Source organism: Triturus cristatus, chromosome 3_1 (assembly GCF_964204655.1).
Source record: "Triturus cristatus chromosome 3_1, aTriCri1.1, whole genome shotgun sequence".
Lineage (NCBI taxonomy): Eukaryota > Metazoa > Chordata > Amphibia > Caudata > Salamandridae > Triturus > Triturus cristatus.
In genome coordinates this window covers 816200429-816222726 of record NC_140583.1, presented here as the reverse complement: position 1 = coordinate 816222726, position 22298 = coordinate 816200429, and the positions used below count along the sequence as shown (strand labels likewise).

General features: G+C 43.5%; 1 protein-coding gene across 1 annotated transcript in view; it reads right to left on the bottom strand.

Moving 5' to 3' along the window:
* Positions 1-22298, bottom strand: part of MCM3AP (minichromosome maintenance complex component 3 associated protein) — a 693444-nt gene that overhangs the window by 397843 nt on the left and 273303 nt on the right. The window contains exon 8 of the mRNA XM_085645158.1: positions 1199-1396. Within this exon, the coding sequence (XP_085501284.1) occupies positions 1199-1396 (198 nt within the window). The remainder of the gene's footprint in view (positions 1-1198; positions 1397-22298) is intronic.

The window sequence follows — 22298 nt, the reverse complement described above, 5'->3', positions numbered from 1 at the left end:
AGGACCCCCAGTCGGACCCACGGGGCCCAGAGGCGCACCGACGGGGCCAGACGGCCCTAAAAATCGGGCCACGGCAGCAAGAAACTCTTGCACCTGGGCAGGCGTCGCTAACGGACCCGGGAAGGGTGGGTAGACCGGTGGCGACGTCGCAGGCTCTGCCAGAGCCGCGGGGGTGGCACCAGCCGCACCCACGTTGCGCGAGGGTAAGTCGAGTAGCGACAACGCTTCTTCGACTTCTTTTTGGAATGCTTCGTCTTACCTGACCCTCAATGCGACGACTTAGATCCAGAAGAATGATGGTGACGGCTCTGCAACCGGTCCCTCGACCTCCAAAGGGACCAGGACTTTGACCGGCGCGGAGCTGACTGCCAGACTTCCAGCAACTTTCGGGACCGCTCCCGCAAAGTCATCCGCGCCATGGCCCGGCAGTCAGGGTATGACTTGGAGTCGTGGTCACGCCCCAGGCAGTAGAGACAATTGCGGGGTGGGTCCGTCACCGACATCATGCGGGGACAGTCCACACAGTTCTTAAACCCGGGCATCCCTACGATACCAGGAGTTGATCGACTCAAGAAAAAAGGAGACAAAAGTCAAAAAATGACTGGGGGTACTATCTCTTCCCGGATCTGCGCTTACCGGCGTGGAAATAGAAAGAACTGACGTCAGCGCTCGTGGGTGCGCCCAAGTAGCTCCAGCGATGTCATCCCGGTGCCAACGACGCACGCGGAGCCGCACGACGACGCCTACCGACGCGCAGGGGTACTGCTGACAAAAACTTGCCGGATCCAGTCTGACGACTGGGGGTAATTCTAAGGTAAGGAATCCATCACTATGTGTTTCTTTCAGCTACTCAATTTGTCTTTTTCGTCTCACATTTACAGTCTCCTCATCAGTCACCTGGTGTTAGCTTTACAGCATGCACTCAACTTGCTCAGATAATAGGTTGTGCTCAGCTTCACAGGCTTGCAGCGTGTGCTAACTTGAGGAGACAGTGTGTGCACTTCCCTGCTCACATCCAGCATTCACGCCGCAGCTCAGATACCATGTGCTTCTCTGCTCAGAAATATCAAGAGTCCCTTTTATTTACACAATAGGATTTTACTCAGATCCAGAGAGAGGCCGTGAAATCACACATATCTGATGAAGAAGCCTTGAATAGATGGTAGGGGAAGTGGATGGAAACGGTGAGCACACATACCTTTCTTATAGCCCGGGTCCTGTTCCACACAAAATCATACCACTCTCTGTAATTGTCCTTGCCCTGATCCATGATGTGCGTGATCAGATAGTCCATGGTCATGCACAACACTGGTGTGGGACGCAATTCATGAGGCAGCGGCTCCTCTTGGTCTGCTGAAGATCTGCTATATTCTTTCACTGCAGCAGCATGGTCTACCTGAGGAAAGAAATGGAGGAACAAATGAGAGATACAGCTCATACACGCAATCAGTCTAAACCTTCTGCCTTTTCATTCAAATCCATCTTAGGGAATCAAGTAACTGCCTCATTTCAGAATCTTCGCTGGCCTGCAAGTATTTTAGTGGGTCTACAATGAGTTCTTTACATTTCTAATGTGTTCTGTATTTGGACTGGGTGAGCATAAATTTAACTTTTTGATTTGCTGAAATCTGTTGATTAGGATGGAAACGTAACTTAACATGAACACCAGGCAATAGTGTGACATGAGCTATAGACCTGCATACTCGGTTTACTTAAATGAGCTATAAAGAGGACCCTGCAAATGTACAGCTATTCAACACATCTTCTGACTATCTCTGTAAAAGTCCCTGTGTGAGATCCTTGTGTGACCCTTGAGGAGAATGACTACCAGCAAAGAGAAAGATTTGACATTGCAAGGTTGCTTGCTTACTGGCCTAAACGTAATATCAAAAGAGATCCTGCACTGATGGAAGGGGTGTTAATATGAGGCTGAATCAATGTCAGACACTTTCTCAGTTTCCCCTGGTGTCAATGGCACCACTACAAGAAGATCACAGCTCATAAAATGTCATATGCAGCAAAAAGGACATCTGTCACTAGCAAGAGGCTCATATAAACCACCAATACTTGCACACCACAGGGTATGCTTGGCTCATTTCTCAGAGTTTGGGGTATCATCCATGAAAGTGCTGAATAGAACACACCAAGCATGCTCATCCTTGACCAGTAGGCAACATTCAAGACACTAGCGCAAACAATTCTTCTGCACAGAATATCCTTATCTCAGCAGAAGCTCTTATATTGTTTTTATCCTTTCTTTCCAACCAGATGCAAACAGCAATGACTAGAGAAATTATTCTCCCAAACTAGCTCAGTCAATTGCAGAGTCCCATAATGCTCCACCGGAATGCCTTACTATTCATTATATAATTTACAAGAAATGTGCCTCCAGACTAGCAGCATGCTCCTTAATATAATTTATGATATAAAAAAAAAACATGTTTTCCAAATCATTAACGCATTTACTTGATTTGTTCCTGTGAGACAATTAAATCAATTGCATTGTTGATATAAAAACCTGAGCAGTGGAGGCACATTTCTTGTTCATCATTTATTTTGTGGCCTAGCTCCCCCTCTTTATAAGGGCCGAACGCCATTCATACATGGCTACTATTCAATCTGTTATCAAACACTACATAGACATTTACAACAATCAACTCCTCTTCCATTCCTTTACAAATTACATTCAAATATACCTTGGGTTGTCTGGAGAGCCCAGCTTCCTCCCCCTTTACACCAAAAGCCATAGCCACAACTTTGAACCCTGGGTACACCACAATAACCTCAAACTCAATGATGCAACAACCCGAAATCCTCATTTGAGGTCAGACATCTCTTCACGCAACCTGACTTTCTATACTCCCCAACCCACTCCCTTAAAGTAAAAAAAACCCTAGTGCAGATCTTCTTAGTCTCATTTCACAAATTCAAGTAGTACTTAAAGCCACATTCCTCCAATTGAAACGACTCAAGAAAACAATCAATGTGGTTGCAAGAACATGGGGAGTGGGCACTGCCAGACATAGAGTTAGCGTTTTTTTTAATTACCTGCAATTTAGGACCAACTTTACGAGCTACAAAAAGAGGAGGATAGCATATTTCACCGGAATTTTCTCCTTGAAGGGCTATTCTCCCCATGTTAACAGAATGTTACTAGATTATCACCTGCCTCATCATTCAAACATTATATTACTTTGGTCTCAAGAACTGCAATTAAACTTATTAATAATTCTGCTGCAATCTGATGCAATAGCACCAATTATGTTGTTTAAGTGATCCAATGTCATGTATGGATTTATATTTATTTGCACACAGTGTGACTCACATCTCTCTACTTGATTAAGGGGTGGGGGCAGGAGGAATGGAACAAGTTAATGAATTGTAATGCTATTTTGTTTTTAAAATCAATAAAACATTTTTAAAGCTAAAAAAGAATTGCAATTAAATTTAATGAAGGAAGATTGGCTGATATTCTTGATATGCATTTCCATCCTTTATAAGCGGGGCAACAGGGCATACATTATTTTGCTATATATGGGCTATTTATAGGCTGTATTATTTGCCATATCTTTGCAGAAGGCAGTTACAAACGTTTGGTCGTAAAAGCGCAGTGGGCCCAGGTCTACATTATTAACAGGAATTTCAACTGAGTAGGTGTAGGTCAGGAGTACTTGAAAACACTTGAGGGGCCTTTAGAAGAACTTTAGAGGAACGGTGTGTACAAAGGAACTTTATTCTTTTTTCTGTTCTTTTGTGCGTTTCTCGCCGATTGCCCAGTGTGGGAAAAACATGAACCTTCTCCCCCTGTTCAATATCGATTATGGGAAATGAGAAACATTATGGTCCTCGAAAGAAACTTATCTGCAGCAAGTGTGGAAATATGGATTTTTCTGGTCAGTTATGTCCCCTATCTTGGACCCCAACGGTTCTATGTGCATGTCGCAAGTACATGTATGCTTCCTCCAGTTCCAGTAATAATGACGCAAACACATGTGCGTCCATCGTCAACATGTCCTCTGTCAGATCCGCCATAAATGGGCTGGATATTCCATTCCTAAATATGAAAGGCCACCGGCTTTATATGGTTCACTTATGCCATTTTACAGTTCAGGCAAGTAGGCCCTGATTCTGTCATCGAACTCCTTTTGCCTTCTGTCTCTGAAAGCTCCAGTTCAAGCCTGCATCCGTGACCATGAACTTTGTCTCATTCTCTGCGCGGCTCACGAAGCCTGACATCAGCCTATTCTCTGCCAAGAACTGTATTTCACCTTCGAATTATCTGTTTCCCCCTCAGCCGATGCATTCCTGCCTAGTAGCTTAAGTAAACATTCTTCCAGTTACCAAGCAAAAAGGCCCATCTTCTCTGTCCTCATGCAAGTAATTCATAGCCCTGTTACCATGGAATATTCCTACCCCCTCGCATTCAGTGTAGACACCTAGACGCTTGTACACGCACGCACAGTCAGTATAGAATAGATTCTGTCCGAGAGTCCTTCTTTTGTGGATAACATAGTTCTTTAAACATAGGATGTAGATATGATTTGGGATTAGGTTGACTTGACCCCCCAGACTTCTTGTCTCCACACGTAGAGCTAAATGTCAAGTCCTCGTCACCCCCTAGTTATACGTCAATTATACGTCAGACTGCTGCGCGCGCATCAATGCCAAGTATTATCTTATAGATCCACCTATGTATTACATCATAGCCAATCATGTTCCTTTTTACTCATTATTACACCCATTTTCGGCTACGCACACCAAAACGTCAATGTCCTTATCAATTGTTACGCCTACTGTATTCACTTCATTATGATGTATGTATTATAAAAGTTACTGCTTGTCAATAAAGTATGTACTTCACTTCCTGAACTCCCGTGGTGATGGAACTTGAGGCATCCGATTATAATCGCTTATTGGAATAAAGCCCATTCTGAAACTCTAATATCACGGATTCTGCCTCTCATTTCATTGAGCTATTTTATTATGTTCCTGTATCAAATTCAGTCCCGGTAAAGGAGAAATATTTACCACATGATGGCGCCCGAACAGGGACACTTTCTCATCTCACGCGCCGGCGGTGCGTTGCAGGCCCGGTCTCCTGCCACAGCTGGACGGACAATAACGCGTACCAGCAGGATTTCCTGTATCTCCCTCCGGTCAAGCGGGGGCGACTGAGACTGCAATCAACACCCAGACGAGGCGGTGAGAAGTGCGAAGTATCCCGACCAGAGCCTAGCTGAGAGAGCAAGATCCGAGGTATACAGAGACCCACCAGTCCGACGTCAAGCCCAGTGTCCGACGAATCGAGTTGAGTCCAGTCCAAATCCGAGTCAAGTTCAAGTTACTGAGGCCTTCCGTTTCCGAAGCTACCCGGTGAGTACCATTACTGGGGAGGCATTTTCTGACGTGCACATAGGTTGTGCCGGTCAAGACGGGTTTGGGTACACAAATCCGGTCTGCACTGTTTTAGCAGTGTATCTGTACTGTTTAGCAGTATATCAAGTATTCCGAAGTGTCTAGTTATTGTCTAGTTATTGTCGAGAATTAAGCTTGGTGATTAGTCATGCAGACGATCATCATTGTTGTTCCAGTTAAAGGTTTAATGTTAAAATGTTTGAAGTGTTTAAGTATATCGTGGTATGAATGACTGTTCATTATCGTGTTTATTGTATTAAGTCTGTTCAAATTCAAGTATCAGGTCAAAATCAAGTATAAGGTCAGTTCTCAATATGCCGCTCTTTTCGAAATTAAGACAGATCACTACCAGAAAAGGGGTTCTCGAAGAAGCCGTCCCTATCCCTCCTAGGGACACCCCAGGGCATTTTATGTATCATAAACATGGATTAGACGCCATATTATTTCTTGATCTATGGGTAGACTATACCAAGGGATTACCAGAAAGTCAGAGGTGGCCCACAGCGGGGACCTGGGATGCAGAGTGCATCATGAAAGTCGAGGAAGAGTTATGGAAAAGGAAAGTCAGACAGTCACAGAAAGACGCCGTTGAATTATGGCGTAAAGAATCACATAGACGAACAGAAAAAGCACGTAGACAGGAAGAAAAGAGTAAAGAGAATTCCACTAAAGTTCGAGAAAATCTATTAATTGAGGAAGGTATCCGAGTAAAATCAGAACAAGTAGACAGACAAAGAAATACCCTTATGAATGGTATGTATCCCCTTCTGGCCGAAGGATTACCTAAGGCTACTCCGGAAACGCCAAAAGACTTGCCAACCCCATTGTTCCCAATAAAGGTACATCCTAAGGGGCATCCTAGAACCGCAGAAGATGTTTTTCTTTCCTCTTATTTAGATGACGCAGCTCCCGAGTATGCAAATTTCGCCCCACGTAGACCACCTACCAGGGAGGTTCAACGCCAAGATCCAGTACCCATATCCCTACGGCAACAAATCGAGTCACAAGTTTCGGCAAGCACATCTGTTTCTGTATCCGTTCCTACAGCTACTTCTATGACTGTGTCCACACCTGTAGTTGCTGTGTCACGTTCAACGAATCCTTTTACACCCGACGCCCCAGATGGAGCCGCGGGAGGAGCTGCCAATGTCTTTTCTACACCACCCAGAATAAATAAGCTCACTTTTCAAGAGTCAGCGCATTCACGTACACCCAAACTCCTTAGTGCCCGTGCGCTTAAAGAACTTCTTATAGATTGTAGATATGACCCGGTGCCTGGAAAAGAGGACGAAATGACCCTAGCATCATTGCGTATCAGACGAGCCGCAGTGTATTTAGCAAAGTTACCAGGAATGACTGCGCATCTAGATAATCTATATCATTTTGTCCAAACAGGGCGAGATCCAGAATGTATTTACAGAGCTATGGAATACCAGAAAGTAGAGATACAGGGGGAACTGTTACGTTTCCTCATAAACTGTGTGATCAGAAACCAAGACCGACCGGGGGTAGACCCGGAAGCCATGAGAATTCTTACAAGATGGAGCCAGAATATATCAGAAGGGAGACATGATAAACAAAATTGTATAATAGCCATGTGCCGAAAGATCCGTAAAGAAATAGAACGCCTACACGAAGAGAGATTAGAGACAGACGAGTTCGAACAAAACGAGGAAGAAGGGCCAGGACTGCTCACAGGACAGTCAGACACCATAGCCTATGTAGGTAGAGGAAGATCTTGTAATAGGAATCAGACTAGATATCATACTGACTCAATGCATCCGACGTGTCCAGATAATAGCAGGAATTTTCAAATACCTATAATTAATATAAGGTCTAACGAGCATTCGTTCCAAACCGCCGACAAACTACTCCAAGAACGAAGGGGTTATCATTTCCTCGATTCTATGGATGAACAAGATTTAGCCAGGGCAGCTGTCCATTGGGTGGACAGTCCCGGAAAATATAGTGATGATACAGTAGTACGCGCATTTTTGAATCTTACCCCAGATGAACAAAGGTTAGCTGGGATTTATATGATCCAACAACTCATTATACTGTATCGGAGTCAGCACTCGGACCCTGGTCCCTTGCCTGACATACTGACTGAATTACTTATGAATAAATGGAGAGGTCCAGGTACTGAATTAATTAAAGAAATTCTAGAATCAAGAAAGCAGTATATTCTTTTCGTGTGTTCAGAACATGTTCCATTGTCCGCCAAGGAAAGAACTACGTACCACATAGATAGACAGAATCCCTTACGAGAAGTGCACCCAATAAAGGGTGAGGACAATGAGTTTAAACGCGTATTTGTATATACGCCTATATCGAAAATAGAATTATTAGAAATGAAGAAAGTAGTACCCAGTCATGACAAGGACCCAGCGGGGTTTCACCGAGAAATTAAAGACATGTTACTCATGGGAGAGTATACCTACCCCGACATTATGACAATATTAAAGGTGTTGATGCCTGCTGGCATTTATGAGAAACTCAAAGAAAAAGAGTGGGAGGTAGGTGATCAAAAGATAGAATGGTCAGCATTAGAAACAGAAGAAAGGGCCCGAGGTCCAGGTTCGGGGCTTGGGGACAAAACTAAGGCATTACCAGGACTACTAGTACAGGTACTGCCACGATTATTAACTACGAAAAAGGAAGATTGGGGTACAATTTCAGCCTGTAAACAGAAGCAAGATGAAGACACTAGTGATTACTATGCCCGTTTCGAAAAATGTTTTGGTATAAATAGTGGCATAAAAGCAAGTAGCGAATCATACCCACATCTGTTTGTAACAAAATTAGTAGAAAATGCTCTGCCTCCAGTAAAGAATAGAGTATTAAAATTCGAGAGTACCTGGCAAGGTAACACTCCAACACAAATGTTACAAATGTTACAGTACCACCACAATAGAATTAAAGAGGAACAAGAACATGAACACAGACGCATGAAAGACACAAAAATGAAAATGCTAGTTTCCCAGACAGTCCCAGCCGAAGGACATAAAAAGGGTATGACACATTCCGATTCAGCAGGACCTGTAAAAGGGACATGCAATTATTGTAAAAAGCCAGGCCATTACGTACACGATTGTCCAGTTCTAAAACATAATATCGCCATAGGTAAAACACAAGAAAGATCACGGCCACTGAGACAAGACCAGAATGAACAAGGAGCTATACAGCATGTCCAGGCAATGCCAGCCGCACAACAGCCAATACAGTTTGTACCAGCTGCACCCCCATTACCTGTTGCTGCCACACAAACAACAACACGACAAATGTATCAGACCGCACAGTATGAATATCCCGAGTATCAGCGTTACGCATGAACTAGCCTAGAGAGGGAAGTTGACCTACCCCTTATCGAGATTCCTGTGGATCAAGAAGGACCTTATGTACATAGTAAATTATTAGGTCAAGATAGAAAATTTTTACTCGATACAGGGGCAAGTCGAACAACTATAAAACGTAGTGAAGTTCCAGGGGCACCCCTCTCAGGCTCACAAAATATTTCCCTTGGTTTTTCAGGCAAACCTATTGTTAATGAAGTGTCACAGCCTCTGCCACTCACGATAGGACCTCTGACCCGAACTACAGATTTACTGCTTACTAAATCATGTCCAGAAAATCTATTAGGAATAAAAACGTTAAAAGCCCTAGGAGCTATAATATGTTGTTCTCCGGAAGGAGTAAGATTGTTTTTACGTGATTTTAAAGGTCACTATGTATCTAGAGACATGGATCCCCGATTACAGACTTTACCTACACGTCTATGGGCACAAGGCCCTACTGATGTTGGTCGCATGAATATTACACCATATCGAGTCACACTAAAGGCAGGAGTGGTGCTACCACGAATGCGACAATACAAGTTACCACCAGATGCTGTAGTGGCTTTACTACAAATCATTGACGAGCTCATTGCCCAAGGAGTAGTTGTGGAAACAGACTCCAATGTATGTAATTCACCGATAATACCGATTCTTAAACGAACAGATCCGAAGGCCCCGCCAGTATATCGATTGGTTATTGACCTGCGCGAGTTAAACAAATGTATTGTGCCACAATTCCCTGTGGTCCCAGATATCTCGTCATTACTGACAGCTATTGATTCCGAAGCGACATTCTTCACTGTAATCGATCTCAAGAATGCCTTTTTCAGCGTCCCAATAGATCCGGAAAGCCAATATTTGTTCGGATTTAGTTTAAATGGACGTAGCTTTAAATTCTCACGCGCACCTCAAGGATTTACAGAAAGCCCCAGCATCTATAGCCAAGCATTGAAACGAGAACTTGACAGTATCCACATGCCAGTTAACACGGCTCTGTTTCAATATGTCGATGATCTGCTGATCACCGCAAGAAGCGAAGCTGAATGTGAAAAAGCGTCACTGACAGTTTTACAATTTCTAGCCGAAAAAGGACACAAGGTTTCCCCTTCTAAGCTGCAATTCTGTGTCCAGCGAGTTGTTTATCTTGGACACTCGCTGGACAAGGAGGGAAGGCAGCTTACACCCGACCGCATTCAGTTGATAGTTAACATGCCAACACCTAAGACACAAAAGGAGGTGCGGGCTTTCATAGGCCTCACTTCATATTGTAGACAGTGGATCCCGCAATATGCATTCCTAGCAAAACCACTCATTCAGTTGACAACCCAGGAGGCAGCCACATCGACTATTCTCCCTTGGACTCAGGAACATACACAAGCTTTTGAAAGCCTAAAGAAAGCTTTATGTCAAGCACCAGTTTTAGCAACACCATGTTACAGAAAACAGTTTACACTCTTTGTTACAGAACGCGAAGGTACTGCCTTGTCAGTACTCACACAGGAACAAGCAGGAGCACACAAACCATGTGCTTATTTTTCTAGTACATTAGATCCAGTAGCTCAGGCTTTGCCTGCGTGCCTGAAATCAGTAGCAGCGACAGCTTTAGCAATCAGACAAAGCGATGCCATAGTGTTAGGACATCCATTGACAGTTCAAGTACCACACGCAGTAGAGGTTCTTGTAAATAGAACACAAACACAACACTTGACCGTAGCACGACTTACAGGGTATGAACTGACACTGTTTCAGCCGCATATAGAAATAAGACGCTGTAACACATTGAATCCTGCCACACTTTTGCCAGTAATCGGAACAGACCCACTAATCCATGACTGTATTGAAGTCATTACTGTAACGACAAAACCCAGACAAGACTTGACCGATGTTCCATTGTCAGAACCAGACTTGACATTTTATGTCGATGGTTCATGCATGAGAACAAGTACAGGAGAGTTAGTAGCCGCTTATGCAGTCACAACCGATACTGAAGTTATTGAAACTAATCGTATAAATACTTTGTCAGCTCAAGCCGCAGAGCTCATCGCTCTGACACAAGCCTGTATTCAAGCCACGAATAAAAAAGTCAACATATACACTGATTCACGTTATGCATTCGGAGTTGTACATGACTTCGGCGTGCTGTGGCGAGAGAGAGGTTATTTAACTTCCCACGGTGCCCACATTCAGCACGGACCCCTCATTCATGCATTATTAGATGCAATACATCTACCCACTGCAATATCAATTATGAAATGTAAAGCCCATACAAAAGTTACTGATACCATTTCCCAAGGCAATGATCTAGCCGACAGAACAGCTAAACTGACCGCTCAAATTCAAACCCCCGATATGACAAAGACAATAGTCCCGACACCAACACATAGTATGACAGTTAAAGATCCTACTCTTGACGTAATTGACATACAGACACATGCTACACCAGACGAAATAAAGAAATGGACTGAATTAGGAGGGATCCAAACGGACCAGGGATGGATGATGAAGGAAAGGTCTGTGTGGTTCCTCCCTGATTCAATGGTCCAAGTCGTAATCAACACTATACATAGTCCAGCACATCTAGGAGAAAAAGCTATGCTAGATAGCATTCAACACATTTGGTTTAATAAGCATTTACGAGCAGCAGCCAAACAAAAGGTCCGTACCTGTATGATCTGTTGCCAGTTCAACCCGGGAAAAAGTGTTCCCGTAGAACAGGGTGGATTTCAGCCTCCTGATCACCCTTTTGAAGTCCTACAGATGGATTATATCCAGATGGAACGATGTCGAGGATTCAAATATGTTCTCGTGGTTGTCTGCGCTCTGTCCCGTTGGACAGAGGCGTACCCAGTTTCAGATTACACTGCCCCGACTACTGCCAAACAGTTGGTTCGAGAATTCTTCCCACGATACGGTTTACCACGTGTTGTCTACTCAGATAACGGCCAGCCGTTCTCATCCGAATTAATGAAACACGTTTCACTTCTGTTAGGTTATCAGTGGAAATTCCACTGTGTCCGACATCCCGAGGCAGCAGGTCTCGTAGAAAGACATAACCAGACACTGAAAATCAGACTGTCCAAAATATGCAGAGAGAAAGGTGTCGACTGGATAGTAGCATTACCAGTTGCACTCTTTTACATGAGAATGGTAGCACACTCTAGAACAGGGCTATCCCCGTATGAGGTGATCTTCGGTAGACCACCGAATATGTGGGGGACGCCTATACCACGCAAAATAACTGATATTGACTGTAATATGCTGACAGATTACTTGGCTTCCTTGATGTCTGCACTACAATCTTCTCGTTCACAGGTAGCTGCAGCCTTTCCCGACAACACTGAGGCGAAACCCCATGACGTTGTTCCGGGTAATCTTGTCTTTGTGAGAAATTTCGACAGAAAAAATCAACTGGAGCCCAGGTGGAAAGCACCCAAGTTGGTCCTGTTGACCACAAGAACAGCCGTGAAGATCGAGGGCCGCAAGGGTTGGATTCATTCAAGTCACATAAAAAAATTCCATGGACTACCTTCAGATATAGACACTGTGCCCTGCACTCCCTCACAGACTGATTCAAAACTTCCTTTGGTGGAAAAAAAACGGAAAGCGAACTTTACAAACTAAAGCTTAGGCCCACCAAGTCGAGCAATTTGATTGTTTAAGTCCTCCCCAAGGTGAAGCGGTTGAATTGTCTCTGACATGTATCCCCTGGACCTAAGTAGAGGAAATACCGGAAAAATGTTGAAACGACAGGCGTATTGTAAATCACTGCGTAGCCACTGCATAGTGACATTATTAATCTTGTTTTTATTGAGTCTTTTAATAACTATTACAAGTATGTTGTTGCACATATATTACCCTATTTCTAGACATGTTTATAATGTTGCTGCTGAACATTCTTTTAGTGACTTACCTCCGCATGAATTGTCTTATAGACTTGCGCTGCGCAATAACACTTTCATTAGTATGTTACACCATTCCCATCAGACTAGTAACGCCACCAATTGTTGGGTGTGTGGCCGACTCCCTCCCTATCAGAATTATGAAGGAGTCCTGCCATTCTTTCCGCACCCATTTACACATAATGGCTCCTGTGGAGCATGGTTCAGTTTAATTAATTCCATAGACTCAGACACAGCAGTTTACCAAGACCATTGGATATGGGGAAACCTGAACCTAGTTTTACTCAAAGTCTGCTACCCTGACAAGGAGGGTCGCCCCAAAAGAACAGGAACTGATCTAGAAAATGAAGTATATGGATTAGGTAATTTTACACCTAATCTCATGATTCTAAATGTCATATCCGAAGTTGAGCTAGTCTTACCCACCATGTCAGTATTCCCAGCAAAGGGTGAATTGTGTGTAAGAAAGGTTGGTTCTATACATATGGGCCATAGTAAATGCACTACTACAGTAGAATTCAGTGATCAAGGCAAATCTTCATTCAGAACTTCTCGCCACTCCTACTTTATATGTGGTCAGACTGCATATATGCGTCTACCTCTAGATTGGGATGGTACTTGCTACATAGCATTCCTTTTGCCACCTGTTTTCCTAGCTCCTCCTGATTATTACAGAAATATTCATTTAGTACACAATAGAGAACGGAGAGATCTCCCCATTGTCGATTACACTGAGACGGCATGGGACAAGTATGTAGATTTCAATAAAGGCATCTTTCCCTATATAGGTACTGTTACTAATAGTAAGCTAATACGTAGATTAACTAGAACCCTTGAAGCAGTAGTGAATGAAACTATTTCCGCCTTAGGCAATTTAACAGAAGAACAGTCTGCTATGCGGATTGTTGTGCTTCAAAATCGTCTTGTCCTTGACGTCATCCTGGCTGATAGGGGCGGAGCTTGTAGGGTCATCGGATCAAGTTGCTGCGTATTCATACCAGAAAATTCGCCATCCGTATATAAAGCCATCACTCGCCTTCATAAGATAGTAAGCCAGATACACCAGAACCCAGGCACTTGGACTTGGTCCAGTTGGTTTTGGAATACGGTATCAGCCTGGGGATGGAGAGTTCTATCCTTCCTAGGTATAAGCCTTCTCATACTATTCAGTTGCTGTCTATGTCTGCAATGTGGACCAGCAATTTGTGGTCTGTGTGCCACATCGTGCATTCCACATCAAGATTTTCATTCAAGATCCCGGAAGAAGAAAGAAGAACAAATGATGCTATATGAACAGATAAATGGATTGATGAAGATTGATATCTCGTGAAGGGCAAGAAGGGGACAAGGAGGGAATGTGGAAATATGGATTTTTCTGGTCAGTTATGTCCCCTATCTTGGACCCCAACGGTTCTATGTGCATGTCGCAAGTACATGTATGCTTCCTCCAGTTCCAGTAATAATGACGCAAACACATGTGCGTCCATCGTCAACATGTCCTCTGTCAGATCCGCCATAAATGGGCTGGATATTCCATTCCTAAATATGAAAGGCCACCGGCTTTATATGGTTCACTTATGCCATTTTACAGTTCAGGCAAGTAGGCCCTGATTCTGTCATCGAACTCCTTTTGCCTTCTGTCTCTGAAAGCTCCAGTTCAAGCCTGCATCCGTGACCATGAACTTTGTCTCATTCTCTGCGCGGCTCACGAAGCCTGACATCAGCCTATTCTCTGCCAAGAACTGTATTTCACCTTCGAATTATCTGTTTCCCCCTCAGCCGATGCATTCCTGCCTAGTAGCTTAAGTAAACATTCTTCCAGTTACCAAGCAAAAAGGCCCATCTTCTCTGTCCTCATGCAAGTAATTCATAGCCCTGTTACCATGGAATATTCCTACCCCCTCGCATTCAGTGTAGACACCTAGACGCTTGTACACGCACGCACAGTCAGTATAGAATAGATTCTGTCCGAGAGTCCTTCTTTTGTGGATAACATAGTTCTTTAAACATAGGATGTAGATATGATTTGGGATTAGGTTGACTTGACCCCCCAGACTTCTTGTCTCCACACGTAGAGCTAAATGTCAAGTCCTCGTCACCCCCTAGTTATACGTCAATTATACGTCAGACTGCTGCGCGCGCATCAATGCCAAGTATTATCTTATAGATCCACCTATGTATTACATCATAGCCAATCATGTTCCTTTTTACTCATTATTACACCCATTTTCGGCTACGCACACCAAAACGTCAATGTCCTTATCAATTGTTACGCCTACTGTATTCACTTCATTATGATGTATGTATTATAAAAGTTACTGCTTGTCAATAAAGTATGTACTTCACTTCCTGAACTCCCGTGGTGATGGAACTTGAGGCATCCGATTATAATCGCTTATTGGAATAAAGCCCATTCTGAAACTCTAATATCACGGATTCTGCCTCTCATTTCATTGAGCTATTTTATTATGTTCCTGTATCAAATTCAGTCCCGGTAAAGGAGAAATATTTACCACACAAGGATGACTTCCATGTTTAAAAATATCTAGGGCTGTTTCCTAACATGAATCTATAAGTTATGTTTGAGATAACCTTCCAATTGTAAAAGATGGGGTCCTGATTACAGACTGCATGGTATACTGGTGTTCTAAATCTGAATACTGAAACACATCATATGGAATAAAAAACATACTACTTTTCTGGGCAGTAAAACTAGTCATTTTTACTTCACAGCAAAACATGCATGAATAGAACACAACTGTCACCAGGAAATGACACATACAAATAGAAAACAAACATTAAAGTTGCCATTGCAGAATAAAAGCAAAAAGGCAATATTCAAGTGCAGATTGTGTAGCTTACTTAACACACTTCATTGCAGACAGCCAGCCTCTACTTTATTTACTTTGGAAGCCATACGTAAAATTACAATTGTAGGAAGCTCGATCTGTATATGCGATTGCAACTAGGTGGGAATACCGTGCACAGAGTCCAGGGCTTCCCCACAATTGTACAGGGCTTAATGTAAAACCCGAAGTGCTTTATTAGTGGTAGTGTGGACAAGCAGCCTTAGGCCTAACACAGAGGAGTGTAAGATTTTTATTGCTTAACAGTGATCAATAATGGACACGCGACTCAAGAAGGAGATCCAGACCAATTTTAAAATATTATACTTTGTTTGTAATTAATTTTAAGACTAAGATCTCTGTAATGCGGTAAGTATATTTTTAGTCAAAAATACTTTTCATTTTCAAAAATCGACACTGAGAAACTTTTCAACACTGTTCAATGTTATCATACAAGTAAAACAGTTTTGCGGTTAAGCAGGTAAGTACTGCACTTACAATCCCAGCTTTCAGAGCCAAAAGTCAGCAAGGGCCAGGGATCAGGTGAGTACCAAACTGCACCACCAGCTGCACAGGGGCGACCGAGTGGAGAGGTCAAAATTGGAGTTTGGCCCAATGCTTTCCAATGGTGACAGGTGGTGCCTGGAGCCATGCTGCTTGCAGGTAGGTAGATCGGTTGCAGGGGCCAAGCTTTAGTGGTTAGGTTAAGCATGGGGCCACAAAGCAGCACCAAACATACACCACCACATACACAAGTGCGGTCGGGTGCAATCCCGACATCGGGCGCCCAATGCTTCTTTCGGTAACAATGCTGCAGGCGTGGCACCAGGGGTTGCGGGAGAAAGACCATCGACAGCAGAGTGAAGTAGAGATGTAGGGGGTTGTCGAGGCACCGTCGGTTCAGCTCACCAAGGCCCAGGGGCTTCGGGTGCAGGGGGGCCTTTGGACGTCGGAGTCTTCTTACGGGAGCCGGTCACGGGAGCCTCTGAATTTCACACTGCAGACATTGTCGTGGAGGTCAGGAGCAATCAGCCAATGCAGAGCACAAGGTCAGGAATGCTGGGGAGACTACACTGCCCAGGTGAGCCACTCAGACTCAGGCCGTGGGCGTTGAGTGCAGAGTGGGCAGGAGATGCGGCTCCGCCTGGACCTGGAGTCCAAAGAGTAGATTTCTTCTGGACAGGCCCGCTGTCCGCGGGAGGATGGAGTCTTTTTGGAAGGCAGCAGTTCTCCCAGGATTTCAGAGGACGCTGGCAGCAAGACAGGTCGCAGGTTCGCAGAAGCTGGAGATAAGCCGGTAGGGCTGGGGCCAAGGCAGAAGGCGTCTTCAGTCTTCTCTGCAGGGTCGTCTTCTTTCTTCTTAGGCAGTCGCAGATCTACGTACCAGGTTTGGGGGAGCCTCCTAAATACAAAACTTAGTAGGTAGGGCCAATAGGCACCTTGCCTGGGGTGACTACACCTACTATTGTGCCACCCTCATGTGGGAGGGGGCATAGGCCTAGTCCTGATTGGAGTGGTCCCCTCATTTTAAAGATTGAGGGGACTAAGAAGTGTGCTTAGTTTTGCCTCCTCCACCAGAGGGGGCAGTGGCGGGGGGGGGGGGGGGTGGAGTTGGCAAAGGTGGCACACCTCCTAGCCTTTCTAAGTTTTCCCGGCGATTTTCACTCCCAATGTGGGGGTGCAAATCGGGGGCTGTCATCTTCTACTAGCAGCAGAGGGTGGGGGGCCGCATTACAAAGGCAGCAGGCCTTTGAAGCTTCCCTTACAAGCACTGGTCCCTCCTGGGGAAGGAGGTTTGACACCTCTACGCAGGATGCGCATTGTTTCTAGTTCCAGAGAGCAGAGGCTCTCCAACCATGGGTCCAGACACAGGTCTGTGTATGGCAGGCTGCCTAAAGTAAGGCGGTGCCCACACTAGGGTCAGTAGGTTTTCTGGGTAAATGTTTAAATAAATCTCACACTGGCATCAATGTGGATTTATTACCAGGATCTGTTTGGTAGCAAACACTGCTGGGTTCAGTGAAGCCATCATGGTGCTATGGAGCTCGAGTTGTCAGGTTCCCTATTCTCTATGGCTTCCCTGGCACAATATTAGGGAATAGACCCTAATACTGTAGAAACATATCTGTTCCTGCAGATATGCCCACACCTTGGATATAATGCACCCTGCCTTAGAGCTGGTTAGACCTGAAGAGGGGTGACTTTCCTATATTTTAGGCAGTGCTAGCTGGCATGGCACACAGGAAGTGTGCCATGTCGACTTGGTCATTTTTTCACCTTACATGGGTATGCCAAATGCAGGGGCATGGTCCAAGTGAGGGGGCCCAGTACTATACAGTCAAAGTGTCCTCAAAAGCCAGGCAAAAAGTGTGTGTGTGGGGGTGGGGGGGGGGGTTGCTGCAACAAAACCCCATGTTCTCACAACCAATCCATTGCAATCCTCGGCAACACAATCAGTCCATCATAGAAAAGCAGCTTTACGTACACTGTAGCCTCAAGACCCATCAGAAACGTTACATTTAGTGAGGCAAAAATGAAAGTACTGGCAAAAGAAGAGTCAAAGTTCATTGACATTTGGTTCACAAAGTCAATGCTCAATCAGGAGCATATTTTCTTCAAATGTTGAATTACTTTTGAAACACAGATGTGACAGCGCTTCCACTGGACTAGGGCCAGGTGTGTATGCAATGAATGGATCTGGAACACCATTCAACTCACATTCATAAAAGATGGAAATGAAGCTGGTGAAGTAGAGGATATAAGTAAGTGCCTTGTACTTCTGAGATCTGAATGTATTTTCACGTAACTAAATACAGTCCTGCAAGTGCTAAAGGCAGTGTCTACTTATGAGGAATAAGTGTCACATCAATGCACCATTCTGAACAGAATGTTAAATAAGACAGGGACACTACTAATAGAATGCTGACATAAGTGAAAAATGACAAACCACTAGGTTAGATTTGCTAGGCATCATACCCTATACCAATAAATAATCAAGGAAGTAGAGGTACGTCAAATATGTGCAGGCTGGGAAGATAGGAAGCAATACATGTATTAGATAGCTAAGGATCTGCAGCAAGATATCACCCTGAAGAAGGCCTCTGACCCCATCAAGTACTCAAAAAGGCCAAAACATGTTGGCTTGTGGATGTTCAAATCATTGTATTTTGGAAACATCTCGAGGTAACTGCTTTTATTCATACCATGGGTACTCAATAATAAAGAGGAAAACACTCAGGGTACAGCTGTAAGATATTCTTAGTCACTGGAATCTAGCTTCTGTCCAGAAAGCCTTTTTATCACGAACTCCTGTAACTGGTCGAATTCCTCAAGGTCGTATTCACTTACTCCCATATGGATAACAGGTTTAGTTTTGGAGTTTAGTGCAGCTGTGTTTAGGGGTGCAACTCGGATGCCAGAGATTAGGTTAAGCTAGAGGCAGTGTGGGAGGTCTCTATGGAAGTGGGAAGGCGTTAGGATTCATTGTTGCATGTCAAGAGCATGAGGTGAGGAAGTTGAAGGGTTTTAAGGTGGGGTGGGCACGGAGTGTTTGTTTTTTGTGGATTAGTCTTGGTAGGAGCGTAGGGGCATTGGCAAGTGGGAGAAGAAGGCTTTATTTGTTGCTTTGTGGTTATTAACAGAAATAAAAATCACTGCTCAATGACAATGTCATAAAGTGCTTTTACTTACAAATGTATTATGTTCTTCTGTGCTGCAATGCCTGCTTTTTCTTTTTTGGTCTCATGTGTTTTTTAAAGTGTCTGGATGTTTTCTCAATCACTTTTTTTTTCTTCGTAGTTTTATACAGCGCAAACTTGACCGGAAGGTATCAGAGCGCTTAACATGAGCCCCAGTTGTGTTAAACAAGGACACATTCATTTTTGTTAGGCATGGGGATAGTAAGTGATTTGCCCAGAATCACAGGATGTTGAGCGTCATTGCCGAGACTCGAACCACATTCCTCCAGATTTGGGATCACCGCCCTAGCCGTTAGGCTACATCCTCTCCCCAAAGGATCTCTTTTGATAATGTATTGACATTTATAGTAAAACATTATCATTGTTGTTTTGTCACAGTTGTTAGGTGCCAATTCCTCAGGTGGAATTGGTTACCATGCAACTCGTAATTGCAGTTTGTGATTTTTCTGCATGTAGATTTGTTTTATTTTTAAACATTTAGTACATACATCTGAAGTCAACCAACATCAGCAGTCATATACCTATGCACTAGGACATAATCATGACACACCAAGGCATACAATTAGAGAGATAAAACTATAGGTCAGGACACAATTGTGTAAGCACTTAACGGCGAATAAGTTCTAGAATGTGGTAAACGTTGTATCTGTGGGATTATCACTAGAAATTTAGTTTTACTGGTTCAGTATATCACTATTAGATATTGCTTATGGAGCTGTGCAGGTTCATGAGAGCCTCCAACAGAAACAAGGTCAAAATAAAACATAATAGCAAGCAGTTTGCAATATTTCCACACAAAAAAAAAAAAAAATATATATATATATATATACATACATACATACATACATATACACACACAACACACACACACACACAGAACTACATTTGTTGTTCCCCACGGCTTGTTTTCCATTCCTGTTCAGAATCTCAGCCACAAAATGCTGTCAGAGTAGATCCATATAACTTTCAGTTATAAAATATATGGCAAAGTTTCTGATTATGTTTCTGCAGTCTCATTACAAACTATTAAATTTCTCAGACAGTCTTTAATTATGGGCAGAGGACATCTCACCTAACAGAAGGCCACCCTAATTATTATTATTTTTTTTGCTAATAAGCAGGAGATGGCCGTAAACCACCTCATTCCTTTGGGTATTACCATTACATATCCAATCAGTATTATAATGGTGATGGATCAACATTAGAGTCAATCCTATTTGCAAGTGTTTCAATCACCTGTGACGGAAACTCAATTATCTGTAGTCAGGCATATGAATCCTAGGTTCTAGGTTGGTGGTTATCACAGGATCGTCTAGTAGGTGTATACTAGATGAATATATATTATCCAATACTACCATTCATGCTAATTTGTGGCGAGCAAAGATCATAGATGCCACTATGCTAAATTGTGTGTTTGGTCGCAGGGGAGTCTGTGTTATGGTAGTAATTAGCAGATGGGGTGCTGCCATGTCCCCTCTTGATTATCTGCATGGTACCATCCAAAAACATGTCTGGGCTGAGCAACCCAGTATCTCTAGAATCAGGACCTTAAAGTTCCATCCCGAGTACAGGGGTGTTCACATATCAAAATGTAATCTTTGCTGCTTATCCCCCACACAAATTTCAACAGTAGGCTTCTAATATTCTTGAAGTACGCTTTTGTTAGGGAGGTCGGTATATTGAATAATAAATATAGTAACTGGGGAACAAACATCATTGCCTTGCTTCCTGGCTATTAAAAGTGGGAAGGGTTTGTAGTGCTATACACTTTTGTGTGCATTATGGGATTATGTGATGACCTTTGACTACCAGTGTTTTAATTGACTCAGTCTTGAATTTATGACATCATTCATTTTTTGTGCTTTTGCATTTTGACTTGTCTGCTCTCAGCTTCAGGGTGGATTGTTTACTTTCTTCTCAGCAGAGAGCAAAATAGCCTTGCTGGAACAGAACGTGTGGGATGTGCGTTTGACAGCATGAGAGAGAAATATGTGGAATGTACTTCGCTGTCTCAGAGTCAAAACACGGAGATTCGGCCAGCTTCAGTCTTGACCTTAGAACAGACCAGTACGGTCAGCTTTGGTTTTGCAAAAGATGAAGGGAGTGGGAACTTGTAGAAGTCTCTCTCTGTGTTAACAAAGTATTAAAGACAGAAAGTATTGGCGGTCATACAGAAGCTCACTCGTGAGATGGACACAGTCACAAGAAAGTTTTGCTCCCATTGAGACTTCTGGACAACTGAAAGGGCTTCTCAGTTGAGCGGACCTGAATGATGTGCTCTCAAAGGTGATGTATGAGTTTCATTGTTCTGTGAGGTTTTCATGTTGTGTATATATGCTCTTTATATTTGAGTCTTTAATTTGACAGTGCTCGTTTCCTGCATTCGACGTCCATTATTATCTGTTTCCATCATTATTATTTGCTTGTGTTCCACTTTCTTTTATTTGACTAGTGAATGATCCTTTATGATTAACTGCTTAGGTCTCTCTCTCTTACAATTTACTGGTGAATGATCCATTATTATAATCTGCTTAGGTTTTGCTCTCCTATTATTTGACATGAGTGTTCCAGTATTATCTGCTAGTATTTTATTAGTGTTTTATTATTACTTGCTTGTGCACATATATCTATACATTTTCATGCTGCTTTATCTATTTCATTTGACATCTGGGAAAGTTTTTCTGTTAAGAGTTGAATATGCTACTTACCAGTATGCATCTGTTCTTGGCATGTAGGGCTGCTGACATTCATATCTGTGCATAGATCGCCGCCTAGTGTTGGGTCCGGATGTTTGCACGTTGTTGTCCTGGAAGAGTCTTCGAAGTATCCTGAGATAGGTGACTCCTCCCCTGGACCACAGTGCGCATGGGCATCCTCTCCATCCTCAGATTGTTTTTCGCCATTGTGGCAGTGATGGAGTAGATACAGAAAGTGATGACCATGCTTACAGTAATTCTGAGAGCTGCAGCTGCTACAGGCGCCGGGGAGGAGGGTGGGCGATATGAATGTCAGCAGCCCTACATGCCAAGAACAGATGCATACTGGTAAGTAGCATATTCAGTTCGAGGCATGTGGGCTGCTGAATTCATATCTGTGCATAGAATA